Source organism: Myripristis murdjan, chromosome 1 (assembly GCF_902150065.1).
Source record: "Myripristis murdjan chromosome 1, fMyrMur1.1, whole genome shotgun sequence".
Taxonomy (NCBI): Eukaryota; Metazoa; Chordata; class Actinopteri; order Holocentriformes; family Holocentridae; genus Myripristis; species Myripristis murdjan.
The window spans coordinates 29,378,086-29,397,848 of record NC_043980.1 but is presented as its reverse complement, the minus strand read 5'-3'; the positions used below and the strand labels follow the sequence as shown (position 1 = coordinate 29,397,848).

At 41.7% G+C, this 19,763-nt stretch overlaps 2 protein-coding genes across 6 annotated transcripts; one reads left to right on the top strand and one right to left on the bottom strand.

Annotated features, from left to right (window-relative positions):
* Window positions 1-453: 453 nt before the first annotated feature.
* LOC115362335 (zinc finger matrin-type protein 4-like) lies at window positions 454-6,505 on the bottom strand. Its single transcript, XM_030056227.1, has 6 exons — window positions 6,398-6,505; window positions 5,820-5,912; window positions 4,295-4,451; window positions 3,963-4,202; window positions 2,794-2,890; window positions 454-496 (listed from the first exon to the last, which is right to left on the bottom strand). Exons 1-6 carry the CDS (start codon window positions 6,503-6,505, stop codon window positions 454-456), a joined length of 738 nt encoding a protein of 245 aa, XP_029912087.1.
* A 2,202-nt stretch (window positions 6,506-8,707) lies between these two features.
* zfyve27 (zinc finger, FYVE domain containing 27) lies at window positions 8,708-19,512 on the top strand. Of its 5 annotated transcripts, none has more exons than XM_030058269.1 (14): window positions 8,708-9,053; window positions 9,544-9,786; window positions 10,590-10,660; window positions 10,764-10,950; window positions 11,334-11,429; window positions 12,202-12,314; window positions 13,658-13,782; window positions 14,488-14,559; window positions 15,073-15,093; window positions 17,223-17,279; window positions 17,850-17,991; window positions 18,122-18,168; window positions 18,306-18,387; window positions 18,529-19,512. In XM_030058269.1, exons 2-14 carry the CDS (start codon window positions 9,554-9,556, stop codon window positions 18,597-18,599), a joined length of 1,317 nt encoding a protein of 438 aa, XP_029914129.1. In that variant the 5' UTR covers window positions 8,708-9,053; window positions 9,544-9,553; the 3' UTR covers window positions 18,600-19,512. The 5 variants fall into 5 exon arrangements, with proteins under 5 accessions (XP_029914129.1, XP_029914145.1, XP_029914137.1 ...); XM_030058285.1 differs by lacking the exon at window positions 17,223-17,279 and adding an exon at window positions 16,107-16,127; XM_030058277.1 differs by lacking the exon at window positions 15,073-15,093.
* The last annotated feature ends 251 nt before the right edge of the window (window positions 19,513-19,763 follow it).

Below are 19,763 nucleotides of genomic sequence, written 5' to 3'. Positions count from 1 at the left end.
TTAAAGTTTGTACAAAACTCATTTTCTCTGGATGATTCATCTGATTTTAGAACAGAAGTGTAGAATTTCTTCAAAGTTTCTGTGACACCATATTTGTTTACGTGAGCTTTAATTGATTCTATTACAAACAGTTGTATTTACATGCACATTAATGATCGGTTGATCAATCTGGATATATTACTGACATTGCTATTGCATTATTGTTTGTTATTATCATTGTTATTGTTGAGATAATTAATGTGCATGTAAGTATTATTTCTTGACAAAAGATTGTGACATTTACATTTCGCTGTGACATCACAGACAGCCCACTGTGACAAAGTCCTGAAGTTCCATCGTTACCAAGACAAAGTGTTCACTGTGACATAACACAATTCCATCACTAACATGACATGCTGACGACCGTGATGCTGCTCACGCACGTGGCCGTGGCTCCACAGAGGATCTCTAGGATCACTGAACAGCTGCATTAACACATCTCTGGTTCTGTTTCAAGCTGCAAAAAAAGCACAACTATTAGAGATGCAGCGATCCACTTTTCTTCAGGTCTGACAAGATTACAGTATCTGGTTTTGGATATCTGCTGATACGAGTACCGATATCAGAGCTCTTTTTTCTTGAATATGATTATAATTATATCCTTCTTCTTATTATTGTTCTTCGTATTGTTGTTATTATTATGTATATGGTTGCATGAGGCTGTTGTAAACTGCTAATGCACTTCGTAGCAACAATTAGAAAAGCAACACAAACTGTGTGCACCCTAAAAAAAATGTCTAAAATATGTTACAACACATACAAGTGGGCAGAGGAACAGGAGCCAGAGATCATCATTTCAGTTTTGGTATGGGAGCAGGAGCCGCAGGAAAGCATGACAACATCCTGTTTAGGCTTCCAGATCTGAGTTTGGTCAATTTCATCATTTAAGCTTTTTACTAGCTCAGTGGTCCAGTGCAAGCGCCGCCTGAACAGCAAACACATATAATTCTGGAAAAGAAAAAAATATGGGCACTGCAGGAAATTTTTTGTAGAACTGATTAATTACTGTTTACGTGCTACAGCATTTTGGTTATGGGCTTAAAATTGTATTATAACACACTAGTAATTCATAAAAATGTCTATGGAATCTCGATCAGTACGTGAATTGGTAACATCAGTACAGTATCTGATGAGTGAATCCAAAGAGTCAGAATCGGCACTCGATACCAACATTGGATCAGATCGGTCCTCACTCTGACAATTATCATGCCATCATAAATGAGTGAATGTGTATATGAACTTCACTAAGTGCAGATTAAGAAAAGTGGATGAACACACCTGCTCTTGTGGGAACAATTAACAAACTATGGGAATAAATTACTCCTGCATGCACATTAAAATTAATCCTTCAGCGCACAGCAGTAGGAATGCTATTAAGTAACTTTATCTCCTGTATACATAATCATTGTTTTCATTTGAAAAATACTTTTTGATACAGTTACAAAGAAATAACAACTAATCAAAGTGCAAAGTAGGCTAACATAAAACACAGAAGTAAAATTAAATGAAGAATGGGTCATGTGAAAGCACATGTAAAAGAGTAAAAGTGATACTTGCCTAAACTCTCCAGGCAGATTGTTAAAAAGTCAATAGACTTTGAAGGACTTATCCCTTATCATCTTCCATCTAGTTTTTGGATTGGCCAAATGGACTGAGTGTAACTGTGGCTCCTTAGACATGATGAAGTTTGACATTTACCCAAGGGAAGTCTCAGCTCTCCCTTAAAAGTGTCTTAACAAACATCAGTGTGATGGCACTACAGTGGGGATGATCAGATCGTGGACTGATTTCAAAGCCTTGGCCTTTTTTCCCATAAACTAGAGGCTAAAGGCAGGGATACTAAGAGTTGTAAACAACAAGAGATGTATGATTGAGGGATATGAGATAACTCATTGTGATATTTCTAGAACAAAAAAACAACCCCTTTGATCTATATACAAAACCTTTATCTAGAACAAAAAATAACCTTGATGGTATCTGGGGGTGGGATATTATTCTACATTATTTTAGATAAAGACACAAAACTAGTTTGGTCTTATATCGTAAGACCCATTTCCATTAGAGTAGCTATATATTGAAGATCCAGCAGGTTTGAATGGGAGGAGAGCAGTCAATACAAGGAGTGAAGCCCTGTAAAGATCTGCTTGCTGACTTTAATTTGTTTTCCTTTACCAAACAGCCCCTGCTGTACTTTCCATTAAGCAGACTGTAGTTAGAGATCGAACCAGTGGAAGAATATGAAATTAGAAGCAAGAAAAGATGCTAGGTTAGCTGTTTTTCTCACTCTTTTGTTTATTCCCAGCACACCTCTGTGGACGGGACCGACAGTTTTCTTGTTTCTGTCTCTTACACACCCCTCTGCATGTGATTACTGTGTCTTGATCAAGTGCACAACCTAGCAGTTGTGTCAGACACCACGCTGAGATGGTGCCTAGTGGGCTTGCTTTCCCATAATTCCCCAAATCCCCCACAAACTGTTGCCTGTTTTTACCAAACTGGCAACCCACCAAGTTGAAATAATGTATTTGGTTTGGTCTATTGCTGTGGCAATCCTTTCCTATTACAGTGAATGTCAATGGAGCGGGCCACGTCTCATTGGCCACATGAATCTCACTGCGTTTTGATTTTAGGACTTTTTAGTGCCAAACAGGGTACTTGGATACATAGATGAGTGTAAAGAGATGGAAACAGAGAATGAGACACAGTGACACACACAAACACAGTTTAGATATTTAGGAGGAAGAGGGGGCTAACTTGTTCTGATGTTTGGACCCCCGGAGGTGTGCGTAGTACTGCTCGATAGAGTTCAGGGTCATGGTGCACACTCTGCAGGTGTAACAGCTCCTCAATCCTGCATAACAAACACAACGCATGACAGGAAACTCACTACTGATGATAACAGTTCACCTGACATTTATGTTTTTTAATGGCAGATTTTTAAAAGGGAGGGCAGCCCCCCTTGTCATAGCGTGGTAAAGAATGATGAATGCCACTCAATGCTCAAAAGATTAAAACTTGAAAATGCCTCGGAAGTTCAATACGACCCTTTTACTCCATCAAAATCCAAAATATTAGATCATGTCACCCAATTGTTTATGTTTTTGTTCACATTTGACATCCAAACTTTTAATTCAAGACAGGCATTTAAATGTGTTACATTGATTCTATGGGTTATTTGCATGAACCTTAAGGGTTTTACTCTTCTTCAGCCCTCCTGTTTGAAGCTACATAGTCTGCCTTTAACCAATTTTTAACATAACTGAGAACAAATTCTCCTGTACAGTGATGGCTTGGTTGTGACGCTGAACACAGCAGAGATGATAAAAATAAACAGCAGACTAAAAGACACCATAAATAGGAGAAATAAAATTGAAGAAGCGATTTAAACATATCACCGATTAGAGAGAAAATAGGTGTTATAATCATGCATCCAGTACAGCAGGAACACGATGTTGATAAAATGCCCACGGTAAGAGACTGAAAAATGGACTGACACAAAATTGTCCAATCTCAGGGCTTTTTCCTGCTCATTCCAATGTGCAGTGGCTGCATACAGAAATGATGAGTGGCCCGGGGAAGTGCTGACTTTGGGGTCACTAATTGTATGTAGCTGGAGTTTGTGGTGTTGTATAAGCAGGATCAGCCATTTTCAGCAGAGAGGGCAGGTACCTGTAAACGAATATGATCCTGTGGTGCTGCCATCTGGTGTGACAAACCTAATGCACTTAATATTTGAGTGTTCCTCCCCTCTGTGTGTGTATGTGTACTGTGCACTCTATACTGTATGGCTCTCAATCCTGAATCATGTGAGGCCAATTCTGATCAATTCTGATCACAAGGGAAAACTCTGACTGATGGATTGGATTTGTCGTTTCAAAATACAGGACTTTTTCCTCATTGACTCAGCCCTCCCTCCACTCTACCTGGGCTCTGGCAGCTGTCCAGACTATCTGCCAGCTGCTCCAGGAGACGCGCTCTGGCCGCGTTCCTGCGGTGCTTCTTCCCCTCGTAGTGCTGCTGGGCCATGGCAGGGTTATTGAACCATGCCCCACACAGGCAGCATGACTTAGAAACTGCTTTCCCGCTGGTCAGAGTCCAGGAAGGAGACCAAACAGGAGGCGGTGACACAACAGGGGGCGATGAGGGCGGACAGGGCAAGGAATCTGACAAACCAAAAAAATGAAAAGTGTGGTGAAATGTAAATGAGCATGTGTATCTGTGTGCATGTGTGCGCATGTGTGTGTGTGTTTCTTACCTGTTGGGGAAGTGCCAGCCACAGGACCAAGTACCAGTCGGACTCTTTTGGCATGTGTTTTGCCCTGGTAGTGGGACTGGGCTACAATAGCTGAGGTGAAGAACATGTTACACAGCGTGCAACACTTATTTTTGTCTATGACACTGTCTGCACTGTCCTAGAGAGAGCGAGTGAGAAAGAGAGAAAGAGAGAGAGAGAGAGAGAGAGAGAGAGAGAGAGAGAGAGAGAGAGAGAGAGAGAGAGTTTGTTGAGGCAGTGCATTGAAACTCTGTACACACTTTGCCAAAGCTGCTGAGAGTATCTGCTCTTCTTTAAAATGTAAACCAGAAAGCACAGGCAGAAAACAAGACAGGAGACTGACAGAGAGCTAAGGTTAGAAAGAAATGAAGAGGGAGAAAATGAAAATAGTGAGGAAGTGAAGAGGAACCAAAATGTAGGACAGAAAACAAGAAATTTACAAAGCAGACCCCTTTTTGTCTCCACTGATGACTGACAGGACAGTATCAGGGTGAAACAGCTGTACAAAATGTGTTTGCTGCAAAATGACTAGAGGAGAGCATGTATGTGGGGCTTCTAAAAGTAAACAACCTATTCCCCTGTGTGTCTCTTTGATGATTACATGGTAACACTTAACATGAAAGCAAACAGGTAAAATTTCCCAAAATCAAATTAACCGTCACTAGTATTGATTAGTCTCAAATGAATAGCGGCCGGACAGAGAAGAAGGCTTCACTGGCGACACTCAGATGCCTACTTGATTAATATTCCCTGATGATCAGGCCTGTATATTTCTTTGATGTCATTACTGCATCATAACAGACTAAATCTGAGCTTAGTCACTCCTCTTGTTTACTCTAATTTATACACATATGCTGCAACCCCATTTCAGTTCAATTCAATCAATTCAATTCAATTCAATTCAATTCAATTCAATTCAATTCAATTCAATTCAATTCAATTCAATTCAATTCTACTTTATTGGCATGAACAATTATGACATGTTGTTGCCAAAGAATTTCACGAGAACAGTTAATAATATATATTTTATGTAGATTATATACATTACAATATTCATACAATTTAACACAGTTAATCAATATATAGTTAATTACTAGGAGCCAGTTAATGATGATCCTGCAGTGTGTGAGTCCCTCAGGCTGTGGCAGGCAGAGACATATTTGGCTGCTAGAGGAGCTGAGGAGAACTGACAGCTTCTCTTCAGCACTCAGTGTGGGGGAATTTGGCTTTTTACTACTTATTTCTTTGAAATGCAGCTCTCTAAGTGAGGAGAACTTCTCACAGTGGAGGAGGCAGTGCGTCTCTGTTTCCACTTCCCCAATGAGCAGAGGAAGTGGAAGATATTTCTTAACTGATTTTCTCTGCTGACAGACATTTTTCAGCGCTGCTGGCATGTCACCTTTCTCTCGCACCCTGGACTCTGGTGTTCAGAGGTGAGATGAGTCCCAGAGGAGCTCCTGACCTACTTTATCACACGCCAGCACACTCACATCCACACTACACTCACAGGGTTGTCAGATCTCAGTCTCTTGGAGGGTGGTCCTCCGTCTTCGGGGTGAAGCATGTAGAAAAGACGAACCTTGTTGGCATGTTTCCTGCTCTGAGAGAGGAGAATCCACAGGGGAAAGCACTCAGACATGTTACACAGTGGATTTTAGGGCTCATAAAGTAATGAATACCTGGAAAAATCAGTAAAACATTATGATAGATAGATAGATAGATAGATAGATAGATAGATAGATAGATAGATAGATAGCCGTCTTTTCTGTGGCAACATCATGAAATAGGTGGAAACTAAGCTAGAACACATACAGATGTCATTGAAGAGTGATTTCAAACTATTGATATGAGACCTGGAATTTGTAATTTATATGCAGATTGCCAAGAAACACATCTACTGCACACTTTATGCCTGTGGAGTCTTTCATCAAAGGTGCCTTACAGCATCAGACGTCCTCACCCTGTGGCTGTATTTGTGCTTTTCTCTACCTGCTATAGTATGCATAGCCTGCTAGTTCCCTGCAGAGCAACCAGGAGTAACCTGCAGAGGTGGAGAGCACCTGTAGTTTGATTGTTTTGTATCACCTCGTAGTGTGCGATGCGCTGTGACTCGGAGATGAGCTGGGCATTGCAGATGTTACAGTAGCTTGCTGTGAAAAGACCACCTCCCTCAAACACACCTTCAGACTTCATCTACAGAGTGAGAGAGAGGGAGAGAGAGAGAGAGAGAGAGAGAGAGAGAGAGAGAGAGAGAGAGAGAGAGACTGTCATCTCATTGGAAGCCTTATCACCACCAAGCATAATAACTGTCAATCAACTGCGTTTAGGATACTGACTGCAGGCATTTGCATAAGCACAAACAAAAAACCTTCACACACACACATACACACACAGGACAAAGAAAACACGAAAAGCCACTTCACACATCATCATCATCTTTGTCAAATCACTCACCTCGCCAGATTCAGACGCTTGAGGCAGTTGAAACTCCAGACAGTCCCCTCAGTATTTGTAATTACTGTGCAAATCCTCCTCTTTTCTTTTGCTTTTGGTATCCTGCTGCAATGACTCAGTGACAGCAAACGCCGAGCGGCCGCCGGTTTAATTCAAACCTCCTCTCCCCGCGGCCATGAAGAGCCGCTTTGTGGAGCCGCAAGACGAGACTGTTAATGACTTGTTGTGAGTCCGGGCACCGCCAGCCAGCCTGTCCCGCTGCCACAGTCCCCGCTGCTGCCCGCACACTGACTCCAGCTGCCTCAGGTGGCCGTGGAGGCGCTGCTGCGTGCGTGCGTGCGTGCGTGTGTGTCTTACAGGTGTGACTTTCTCTCTCTCTCTCTCTCTCTCTTTTTTTTTCCAATTATCTGTTTTTTCCCCGAACGCAGTATAATTTTATTCATATATTCACTGTGAATGTGTAAAAATCCACCTGTCAGTTTAACACAACAAGACTTTTGAACATAGAATAGAATAGAATAGAATAGAAAGCCTTTATTGTCATCAAATACAACGACAGTGTGAGCGCCACCTCTGATCAGTGCAATTAATGCTGTAAAACTTCAAAAAGAATAAGTCGCATCAGTCACAAAGACCTGCTGCACCCTGCCGTAGTGCCCCTGAGCAAGACACTGAATCCATACCAGTTCCAGAGGCAGATGACTTCACTTTGACTCTCCAGTAGAGGATTATAGTTCACAGCAGAGGCTGATCATAAAAGCCCAAACCACCTGTCCATTAAAACACAACGTGATTTGACGCCACAGTTCAAAGTAAAGGCCTGCCGAAGATTGCCAAAGAACCAACGAGGGAATTAGTTTTAATTATAGATAAGCGGGCTATATTGGCTTTTCAGTCACAAACATCTTCCTATACTATTGGAGAAAACAGAGGCCTATTTGGTAAACAAGTGTTAAGTCTTTCCCAGAAATAACTTGTTGCTGGTGTAACGATTTTCACAGAATGTCCAAATCCTTGGTGTTTTCCCCTCACCTGGCAGAAGATCTGATGGACAGAAGAAAGAACTACATGTGAACGTTTTCAGGATAATAAAGAATGTAGTCTTTATTTCTTAAAAAGTTTCAGTAGATCAGGGAATCTCCTGAAGAGGCAGAAACATTTCCACATTTTGAAAACGGAGGAAACATTCTGCTCCCTACTGAAGCAGAGGTTTTCACCCGAGTCTTTGGATTCACAGAGTATTTCTTCATTTAGTAAAAAGCCCACAGCGCCCATGTCCTTCATGACTCAAACAAAGAAAACAATACAGGCTGAACTCACAGTATGTCAGCTCAGTGTTATCTTTTCAATAGAGTCAGCACTTGCAGTGGAAAGTGCTTCTCACTTGCCAAAATGCATATAGCATATATGTCTTAATTTCAACATACATTTCAGTAAATAAATTTCAAGTTTAAAATGCATCATAAAATGTTTCTAACAACAATCATAATAAATAATAAATTCAACCAGGGCCAAAACCACCATTTCAACATTGGGGGGGACAGATATTGAATTTGCTATTGAATTGCTAATATATTCCAGCAATATTTGGGGGGACATTTTTGGAGTGCCTTTGGTCCCTGAATTCAACTCCTCCCTAGTGTGAATGACTTGATCAGCCCAACAGCCAAAGACTTATCGACTGATCGACTGATCGAATTATCTTTAATTCAACTTTTGACGATGCTTTTTGCAGTAAACCTACAAACGCCAATGTTTTTTTTTTTTTTTTTTGCAAATGCAATGCAAGCAACAATTACATTATGGAAATGACTAGTAATAATGTCATGGCAGATATTTTCATTTGGGGTTTGACTCGTACAAGCTGAGCTGTAAATTTGGTGCCACTTTAGGCTAAAACCTCACGGCCGTAATCGACTACATCGGAAATCCGCTTCCGCAATCGATTAGTCATCCTGCATCACACAAGGAAGCGCCTTCAGACCACAGCTAGCCAATAGCTGCGATAACCAGCCGTCCGAAACGGAATAGTCGACAGAAGTTTTCTTGACGAGACATCCAGAGATTTGTGAGCAGGCTCGTTTTAAGGCGCAGATGCCACCGCAGGAGCCGGGGCTGCTGTCATGTGAGCGTGTGCGGGGAGGCTGACCGGCTCGTTTCGGAAGCCGATTCTTCCCCCCTCTGCCAAATGATCTCGGTGGGACTCGCTAGCTACGCCTTTAGCTCCTGTCAGCATCAACTTGGTTGTCGGACACCCAGCTGGAGGTTTTGGCTTCATTCTCGTCAGGTAATCTCAGCCGGATTACATCAGAAAAATGTCCTCGCACACGGCACGTCACGCTTTGTTGTCCTCCGCTCAACAAGCCAACTCAAGCTAACTTTCCTGTTTGCCAACATCTCGCAGGCCAAAATATTTGACCGCACTCATTGTTCCTGACAGTGCTTGTGTGTCTGACTCAGGTAGATGTGACATTTCCCATCCCTCCGGGGTTTCTCTGCACGTTGTTCACAGTAAAATTAGCACGAGTTCAATTTGTTTACCATGAACCTCATTAGAATTACAATGGGAGAGAGTGTGTGAGCAAGCGTGATTGACTTCATTACCAGTTTCACGCTATTCCCCCCTACAGGATAGAGAGTGTCATTTTGTACTTATCTGCCATACCTGATCACAGGGTTTCCTTGGGATACTTGGTGGTCCAGTGGATCTGTTTGACATGAAAAAGTTTAGTATTTATCTTACTTTTTGACACCGAGCTGCGTTTCTCTTTCCCAAGCTGTACAGTAATGATGATGCCTAGTGCGGCGTCCCAGGACCCCTCACAGGGGGCAGGGGAACGGGGGGACCTGATGCAAATGTCCTCCAAGGAGACCCCTGGGTCCCCGGATGCCTCTGAGTTGGGGAGCCCCCGGTCTGTCCCGAACTTTGACCTCCTCAACATGGTCGTGTCCTACAAGAGAATGGTGCTGTTTCTGGAGCCGGTTATAGATGCAGTGGAGCTGACCCGCTTCCTGCTTGGGTGTGTATCCATACAGGATGTGTTTGTTTGTGATCTGTCTGAACATCAAACAAAGTACATGCTGTTAGCCTTGAGTAACAGCAGTAGTAACAGTGCTAAAGTGCATTTATATTGGACTATTCAAAAGCAAAGGAGCTTCCCAGTGAGCATTTTAACATGCAGAATAATATTTTGTCTGTATTTTGGATGTTCAGATATTCATTTTATGAGCTGCTGCCTGTTAGTGCAATATTCTGCTTACAGTAATAGGGATAAACTAGGGCTGGGTGATATGGGCAAAATCAAATATCACAATATCGTTGACCAAATACCTTGATGTCTGTGAAGATATTGTAGGGATGACTATTTGTGCTTTCCTAAGATATTTACACACAAGAGATTTTTGCTAAATAATCATCACTAATGTGAATATGATGACTAAGCAGGTAGAGACAAATAATACAACAACTAGGAGAGCCTAGTAAATGCAGAAATTGCATTTACTTACTGTAATGTGGCTTTTAAAACCAGAGAAAGACATCACTTACACCACATCACGATATTATAATACCTGAAATCCCAGATGATATATAGTTTCATAACATATATCACAACATCGGTAGGATTTCGATATATTATCTAGCACAAGTATAAAGCCACATCCTGAGTGTGAGAAACCTGAATGTGTTTTACTGGGATATGCAGAAATTAATTAACTGTTCACACATGTTTTCATGTAAATGACTCATATGCTTGTAAAGACACTCACTGAGGAAAAATCACCATTAGTCTTGAGTAATGACATTTAATTTGCTGTCTCTCAGGTGGAAAATGCCCCTGTGCTCTCTGCTTGTCTGTGTACTCCTCAATATCTTCTTCTTCACTGTCAGTGAAGGTAAGATGACATCAAAGTGCCAACATCGCTCTACCCTGTTATGGTATTCTAAAAGAGGCTTCTGAATAATTCAGTGACTCGCTCTCTCTGCCTCTTGTATCAGTGGGCTGGTTCCTGGTGTGTGTGCTGGGGGTGTCTGTGCCTGCTGCCCTGGGTTACCTGCAGGACAGGTGTGGGGGCGGGGCCTCAGACGCTGAGCTCCAGAGGAGGCGCTATCATGCCGTTCACCGCAGAGACCTGCAGACAGTACATCTCACCAAACAGGAGGCGATGCTGGAAGTCAAAGACCTGTAAGACAGACAGTTCAGGGGTGGGGTGTGTGTTTGTGTGTGCGAGTGTGTGAGAAACTGAGCATGTGCTTGTCCTTGCATACACAAGTGCCAGATCTAAATGAAATACAGTTTGCAAATAATGCCTTTGTTTAAATGTCTTGGATTAGCAGATGGGTGGAGGTTGCCATAAAGGGCACCACAATAAAAATCATATCATATAGACTGCTTGAAAGTAAGTCTCAGCGTTGTCATAGGACTTGGTAATGTTCACAACTTTTGTGGCATGATGTAAAATTTGTCATGGAGTAAATCATACCAATTTGTGTGTCATTGGACTGACTGAGTGACTGAGTATGTGGGTGTGTTTGTGAGCACGCTTATGTGTGTCTGGTCTTCAACAGGTTAAAGCAGCTGGATGACATACTTTCTTCCGCCTGCCTGTCAGCAGAATCTGTTTATAAAGTCCTCTACTGGGATAGTCACTCTAAGTCATCTAGGTATGCACACTATCAGCATGCATACACACACACACACACACATTCACACAGACAGTATCATGCAAGGTGTAGCAGCTCATAGATTTTTCTACATTTATTACACGGCTGTGTTGAATACTTGATTCTGATTGATCAATTAAAGCTTTCTGCAGGACATCATTTCTCAGTAAGTCAGTAAGTCAGTCTGTTGTCATGCCGTGACCTCGTCAGTATACCTTTTCATGCCAAATAAATGCTTCACCAAAGTAAGTCTTGCTGTTGTGTGATTTGGGTTTAAAGCTCGCTGCACACACAGAAAGAGGTCAGTTCAGTAGCTGACTGGCGACAACCTGACTAACTCAGCCACTTGGCAAACTTGAAATGTAAACATGACGGCACCGCCCAGCCTCCAAAAAAGGTTTATCGTTTTTTGTTTTCTTTTACTGCTGTCATGTTGGCATGTAGACCACTAAACGAGTCTTCATAATGAACAGGATAATCCACTTTGATGAAAGTCTGTAATCAAGAAATAATGACCTTAGTGGAGGAACACCTTCTTCGCCTCCACCCTGGTCATTATCTTTTGATAACATGCTGCATGGATCATCCCATATTTTAATATCATTCACTATATTATGAAGAGTTTATGGGCTAGATCTCAACGTTTGTTATTCTACAGTAATGTATTAGCAGATGAATGACTTAAACTGAAAAATGTGCTTTTGTTTGTGTTTGTGTGTTTGTGTGTGTCCATGTCTGCATATGACCTAAATTTTGTAATCCCTCTCTTCAGATTCTATGGGGGCTTGGTAATAGTGATGTGTCTCCTTTACACGGTTCCTGTTGGCTGGGTACTAGCTGGGCTCAACAGCGCCCTCTTCCTGTGGAACAGAGACTTCTGCAGAGGTTAGTTCAACCTGTCACGTGGCAACACGGATACTTGCTCCAAAACATGGACCATGCAACACTTCCCACTCCTGTTGACAGGGATGTCACAATAGCAAGTTAGAGGAATAAGTTTGGTAGTTGACACCAATTGCAGTGAAATTCCACTTTTCTTGATTCTTGATTCAAAGCCACAGCAAAATCAGAAATCCCAGCACACACTCCCTAATCTTAAAACTTTGTACAGTCACAGACACAGAAAACAGACCCTTTAAGTATTTCAGATATGGGCTACATAATAATATGAGCACTGAGTTTTACTGCAACTGTGGCATGCAGCCTTCAAGTAGAATACAAAGCATCCCAACAACATACTAATTTCAAATGGGAGGAAGTGTATGAAATGTCTTTTGCTGTAACAACAAATGCAATGGTGTGATTCTGTGCTCTCATTTTGATTAACCTGTAAACATGACTGACACTTGAAGTGTTTCAGTACTCAAACATACCCGCTGAAGCCACATTGGAATAAAAACACTTCAGTCACAACAACAACTGAAGTTCCCTAGCCACGTTGCGACCACCACCCTAAGGACGGATATGGTTCTCCTGTCCGAGTCCACCAAGCAAGTGGTTTTGTTGGAGCTGACAGTTCCTTGGGAAGATAGGTTGGAAGAGGCCTTTGAGAGGAAGCTCTCCAAGTACGAGGGACTGGTCAGCAGCTGCCAGCAAGCTGGTTGGAGAGCAAGGTGCCTCCCAGTGGAGGTCGGATGCAGGGGCTTCAGCAGTCTGGGTATTGTAGGAGTGAGGAAGAGGGCAGCCATCTGCAAAACCACCAAAGCGGCAGAGCGAGCCTCAAGGTGGCTATGGCTGAAAAGAGGAGATCCATGGAGGTCTGAGTAGTCAGGTGAGGTTGCCATCTGGTCACGAGCCGGGGCTTGATCACCCCCGGCTGGGTCGCCTGGAGGAGAGCGTATGATGTTGGAAGACCAGAAGCATCATTAGATGTATGTGCTCAGCACACTTTGAAGTGTTTCAGTACTCAAACATACCTGCTGAAGCCACATTGGAATAAAAACACTTGAGTTACAGAGTGAGCTATCAAGGTGTGTCAAAACTACTGATACTAAAAACACTAGTATTGGTATGTTCAAGGTTTTGACATCAGGGCACCCCAGTGGCTCACCTGGTGGAGCATGTGGCTCACATCGGTCCTTGCCATATCGGCCCTGGTTTTATCCCCTCTCCTGCATGTCATCCCTTGTCTCTCTCCTGCCTTTCTTGTCTCTCTACTGACACTAAAGCAGAAATGCCAAAAAATGTAGAGTTGACATGAAATGTCGCCGTTTCTCCTGTGGCTTCAGTTGTGCTGGATCTTAGAAGGCTGCTCTACTTGGGCCGGGCCCAGGCTTCAGAGGGAGAGAAAGCACACACGGAGCTGGACCATAGCAGCTTGCCGGACAGGACCCCCACACCTACCAGTCTGGAGGTGAGGAGGAGCAGCACTTTGAATTGATGTATTCTCCATTCGTAGAAAAACACACCACGCTTGCATAGGGTAAATGCTATGGGGTGCAAGTTAGTACATGCACGCCCATTTCCTGTTACACCAGAGACCAGGCACAACAACAACAACAACAACATAGCAGCATGACTGGCACTACACAACACTTCTAGCTTACATGTTACACTTTTTTTCCAGCTAGAAAAATGCTAAAATTTCACTCTGAATGTGCCTTATATGATTACATGTGACAATCCTGATTGAATGATTGAAATAAAAAAGTCAACAATCTGCCAGTTCATTACGAATACATCATGTACCCCCGCTGCATGAGATGTTCTTTTTAGTTTCATGGATTCAAATAAAAAGGTGACAAAAGTAATGTTTTTAAAAGTAACAAATAACTGATTATGAATTAAAATTATATAGTGCAAAATACTTATCTGATTACTGTAACTTGTCCCTTAGTAACTTGTAAACACTGGTTAAGTGTGAGAGTGAAGGATATATGGTGTGACATGTGGGGGGTAGATGTTAGTGGAACACAACAACATACATTAAAAGTGACCAGCACGGTAAGCTGCTTATGTAGTTTATCCCATGCTCTGCCATACATGTATATGATGATGTTCTCTGGTGTGTGTGTGTGTGTGTGTGTGTATGTATGTATGTGGTGGGGGTGGGGAGTAGGACCTGACTCCTGGCAGTGTGGAGGAAGCTGAGGAGGCAGAGCCTGACGATGAGTTTAAAGATGCCATCGAGGTAAAGACTTCTCTCCGTAATGATAAAACTTTGCTCTTTTCATATCTTGACTTCTTTGCTTCTTACATATGAAAAACGTGACAATCTATCAGTGTTTCTTTGCCTCTATAATTCTCTTCAATACTGTGCTTTTACTTTTTATAGCATCTATGCCCATTCAGTCCCTCTGACTTCTTCCCATTTCCAGAGGTTTAATGTTTTGAACCCATTACGAAACTGACGGATTTTCTTTGTCTCCCTCACTTTTTCCTCATGATTGTGAGACATATAATTAGGACAAGAAATTAACACTTGCAGCATGCAGATTTTGAAGTATGTTTCATGTGCCAGTCACTCTGGCAGGTAACCACCACACCATCCAGCCAAAGGTGGCTATAAAAAGTGGTCGGTGAATTTTGCAAATCATCAGTCAGTTGTTTACTTCTTATTCAGCCTCCACTGCTTCTGCTTTCCCAGCCTCATACGCTCATTGACTTACTTCCTGTTTTTTCCTCTGCTGACCTCTGCATTCAGGAGCACAATCTTTCCCTGCAGGTGAGTGTTGCCCCCCTCTGTTTTGAAGAGGCTACTACACTGACACCATGAAACCTTGCTTTTAGGGAACTGCTTGACACATGGAGCAGTGCTACATGTGCTGTGTGCTTGTGGATTGACCTTATGATGTGGTATTTCCTTGCTTTTTGAAAGTATGTTGTGTTGTTTTGATTAGGAAGATGTTAATATTTGAAAGAATTGAATATAAGCTACAAACTTGTCATATATTTGCTCAAATTTATTTTTTATTTAATATGTATTCTGAGTACAATGCAACTTCACAATAACAACTATTCAGATTTGCTGTTGCAGCTTATCAGATGCCTGTCTCGTGCATCACAAATGGTGAAGCTGTGCGAAGCAGCGATTATGTGACCAATGAGAACAGCTGTAAGGCAGCTTTTCATGTTTGATCCTGGTGATCAAAAGACACAATTTCCATCATACAAACCTCAGTTTTGCAAGCTTGTCCTCCTTAATATTCCCATTTCAGATTTGTTTAGTTAAAAGCTGGCACTTTGCTAGACCAATACATTTTATTCTCATGGAGGGAATGTTTTGTCAGACACCTTATTTAAAAAAAAAAAAAAAAAAAAAAAAAAATAGTCTTCCAAGTTAATGTTACGTTTCTTTGTCAGCAAATAGTACATACACTGTGCAACAGCTACACCAGGCCTATAGCTAGAAGTCACTGCAAAATTTGGCATCCAGGTGATTCATGTACATTCAAGTACATGTATTTCAGTAAAATTTCATGCACGTTTTGCAGGGAATTTGATTCAAAAGTAATTTGCAGTTGCTATTCCAATTCAGTCAAATATTTTCTCTGAATTCAAATCTAGGATCCACATGTGCAAATGGTTTCTGAGAATGAAAATTCTTACTTGCAACGATCTTAAGTGCCTTGCTACAATCATACCTGATCATACCCCAATAGTTGATCCACCTGCAGTAGTTAATATCAGTGCTTGTGGATGACATTGTTCTTGTTTGTTACTCTGCTCCCTGATAAGGAAACCCCTTTGGTCTTAGTGGTAAGTGGATTTACCATCGCCATCCATCCATCCATCCATCCATGCCGTTGCTCTCTCCTGCCAGCATGTCGAGGTTCCCCGGCATGGCTTCTTACAGAAGGCAACAAAGAGTCATTGTTGCAAAGGCGGTGCTGATATGTTACATTCCAAATGTGTAGGCCCATAATTCCTGTTGTAAACTTGTCTCTAATGGTGACTATAAGAGGTGCTCCATCCTCTCAGCGGGACTTGTATTCAGCACGACTGGTGTTTTGCATGAGCAAAGAGCAGACGCATCTGTACGACGGCGTATAAAAAACATTTAGAGAGCCAGGGGAGGACGGTAATATTCAGAAAAAATAGAAAAAACTTGGAAATCTGGAGATTGTGAAGTCCCAAATTTACGAGAAAAAAACTCGGAAAACCACACACTGCTGATGCCATCACTTTACTGGGTGTCATGCCTGCAGTTGATGACATCATCACATTGTAGTTTGCAATTGGATTTAGTATGAAGGAAATCTTGGTGATTTTAAACCAGAATCACAATATTGTTTTCTTCTGAAGGTCCAAGTCATGACAATATCTCCCCAGAGTCGGGATGCTGATGATAATATTGTGATTCTTGGCTAAAAAGTATTTCTTTGTTACTAAATGTGATAGTATAGAAGTTTTTTTTTTTTTTTTTTTTTTAAATAAATTTGTGAGTTTTTTTCTGGTAAATTTACAACATTAATCTCAAAGAATATCTCATTTTTTTCTCGCAAATTTACAAATTTAATCTCAGAAATTCTGAGTTTTTTCAGTGAATATTTCCCCTACTCCCCTAGCTCCATAATTTTGTTTTTTTCTTCCTACATTGGCTCTTGTGCAACCTGGATCAGCTTTTCTCCCATGTCATTTTTGTCATTATTGACACATGGATTTTTTTTTTATTTAATTTTTTTTTTTTTTTTTTTTTTTATAAATGCATGTATGTACTCTGCGCCACAGAGGCAAAGACTAATTTCAAACTTTATTATATGAGAATATGTGATGTCTACATTACTTGGTATGCATTAGTAGCCTTTAAAAATTATTTTACTACTTGATTGACAGTGTGTGTTGTCAATGCAGGTGTTGCCTTCTGTTAATTGGCTGCACGCTTTCAGCCGCAAGCGAGCGGAGAACAAGGTGCCCCTTCGTCCAAGTGCCCTGTTTGTAAAGCGGTGGCTGGTTTTGTTGGTCCTTCATCCTCCTCATCCTCCTCTAGAAATTTGCTCTGTTCTTCTTTGTCCTCTTACTCTGTGGTCCTTTTGTACCCTCCTGCTGGTGTCACATGAAGTGGTTTTTATCTCCCAGTGGATTCGGTCATATTGACCTGTTTTTTTCCCCCAGAATAAGGGAATATGCCTTATTATAAAATGTGGAGAAAGACTATGGGAGGCATAAGTGAGATTATTACATCTGTATAGATACAGTTGGTAGGTGGTTGCTTTTCATTGCTATGCTAACTGGTGGCTGGGTGTGCTGTGTATGGCAAATGGAGTACAGCTGTGTGTAGTTAACATCTCTTAGCTGGGCCACATGAATTTTTTATTATATATTTCATCTGGTTTACCTGTTGGGCTAATGGTTTGGCTTGGTTTCCTGGAATACACCAAAGCAACAGGTCCATGATGAACTACTGTACATGTAACAGTTTGTTGCTTTCTGTCTTTCTCTTTGTCCTCCACCCTCTTTCACTTCCCTACTCTCCCTCAGGAGGATGACGACGGGCCTCTGGGAGTTCCAGACTATGACACCGTCTCCGAAAACGGCCTCCTGAGTCGCAACGAACCAATACGCGCCAAGGTGTCCAAGCTGACCGAGAAACTGCGTAAGCGCTACCCCACCGCCAGCACAGGTCAGTCTGCTCCCACGCTTATTTCTCAGTCCACTCCTGTGACGAACAAACTCTCCCAGCTCTGTGTACAGATACATTTTATGGCAGTGTTTTTTATTCTCTCTCTGTTTCCCTCTCTGTCTCTCCACAGGCAACTGCTCCAACTGCAGTGCTGTCTTCTCAGTGCTGAAGAAAAGGGTGAGATTGCCAACCTACCTTTACAAAAATTAGGGACATAATTAAGCATTATATTATGCCACAGACCATATTTTCATTCTGGTGGTGAGAGATTTCAAATGGCACAAGTCCCAACCTGATGTCTATTTCTGTTGCAGAGGAATTGCAGTAACTGTGGCAACAGCTTCTGTTCTCGATGCTGTTCTTACAAGGTGCTAAGATCCTGCATGGGTGCAACAGGTGAGAGGCAGGGTGGGGTGTATTTACATGTTTTCACTAAATTTGCATGATTACCGTATCGTGTCACCACCGTGACATATTTTCCTGTTTCTCTTACTCCTGCTTTTATTTTCTCTAACTCTCTCCTTGTTTCTCCTCTAGCTCCAGAGGCGCAGAGAGAGACAGTCTTTGTTTGTGCTGCCTGTAATTCCTCCCTCATCAAGTTACAATGAAACGGTGTGACATCTGTCCATCTTATCTCCCAGTGGCCAGTGGGAGGCTGTTCACTGATCGCCCCACACCCCTGGCTTCACCAGGCTCCTGCAACCTGTATAAATGCCTTGGTTTTCAAGTAAAGGCACTTATGTCTGTCAAGATAATATGTGTTCCTCTGTCCAAGACCCTTCACGACCTTTTCCAGCCGCATTCCCCTTTACCTGCTTTTTGTGTTGTTGTACTGCGTGAAAAGACTGAAGGGACGTCATTATATGTTACAATATAACCATACCATAACTCCAGCTTCCAGTCATATTGGAGAGCTGGACCTTCTGGATGAATGAGACTTACTACAGAGCACTGATCACCTTTCTTGAGGTGGCTCCAAAATTTAAGGACCTTGTTTTTTTTTCCCTTTGCTGAGCAGAGGAAAATAAAAAGCATGCTGGGTAGTGGCCAACATCAGGTTGGTAGCGTCGCCTGTGGGCAAACAAGCCCACGGTGTGTGGAGTATTCTGCTTTTACATGCTTTACTCATCCACTTCCATAAAGCTGGTTCCACCTGAGTCTTGATATGTCGTAAACGGATCCCTGTGTAGCAGTTTAATTGTACTGTAATGCTGAGACTGTTGTGCACAAGAAAAAAAAAGGATTTGATGTCACGGCAAACATCATAACCCAAAAAGTGGATTCCTGAGGCAAAGTTTTTATCATGATTCAGACACAGATGATTGTAGTTGTTTTCGCTATGCTTTTTATTTTAATCATATATAAATTGTTACTGTAAAATGTTCTACTGTATCTAATATATTTAATTTAAAAAAAACCCTGAAAGTGAACATTGACCTAATTATTAATTCTGTATATTTTGCCCAGTTTATGGTTGAAATATGCTGTCATTGAAATAATAAACTATCATGATTTCATTATGTGATATCAGCAAAAATGGTGTGTTTTCGTTTTTTTTTTTTTTTTTTTTTTGACTGGTTCCCTCCCTGAACATGAGATTTAGATTGTTTTCATGTTATCCAAACTTATTCACTCTGTGTTAGACCAACAGAATACAGCCTCTAAGCAGAAACATAAGCCAATTTCTGAAAGGTTGAAATACTAACATGATGACATTTAGAGCCTTAAAATATCGTTAACGTGTATTTTTCCCCCGCCCATATGGCCCCACC

Coding starts and splice junctions, on each gene's coding strand:
- zfyve27 (XM_030058269.1), top strand. CDS start 9,554: ATGATGATGCCTAGTGCGGCGTCCCAGGACCCCTCACAGGGGGCAGGG. Junction 14,560..15,072: donor AGTTTAAAGATGCCATCGAG/GTAAAGACTTCT, acceptor CTCTGCATTCAG/GAGCACAATCTTTCCCTGCA. Junction 17,280..17,849: donor GCAAGCGAGCGGAGAACAAG/GTGCCCCTTCGT, acceptor ACTCTCCCTCAG/GAGGATGACGACGGGCCTCT.
- LOC115362335 (XM_030056227.1), bottom strand. CDS start 6,505: ATGAAGTCTGAAGGTGTGTTTGAGGGAGGTGGTCTTTTCACAGCAAGC. Junction 4,203..4,294: donor GGCTGGCACTTCCCCAACAG/GTAAGAAACACA, acceptor TTGGTTTGTCAG/ATTCCTTGCCCTGTCCGCCC. Junction 2,891..3,962: donor GGACAGCTGCCAGAGCCCAG/GTAGAGTGGAGG, acceptor TTTGTTATGCAG/GATTGAGGAGCTGTTACACC.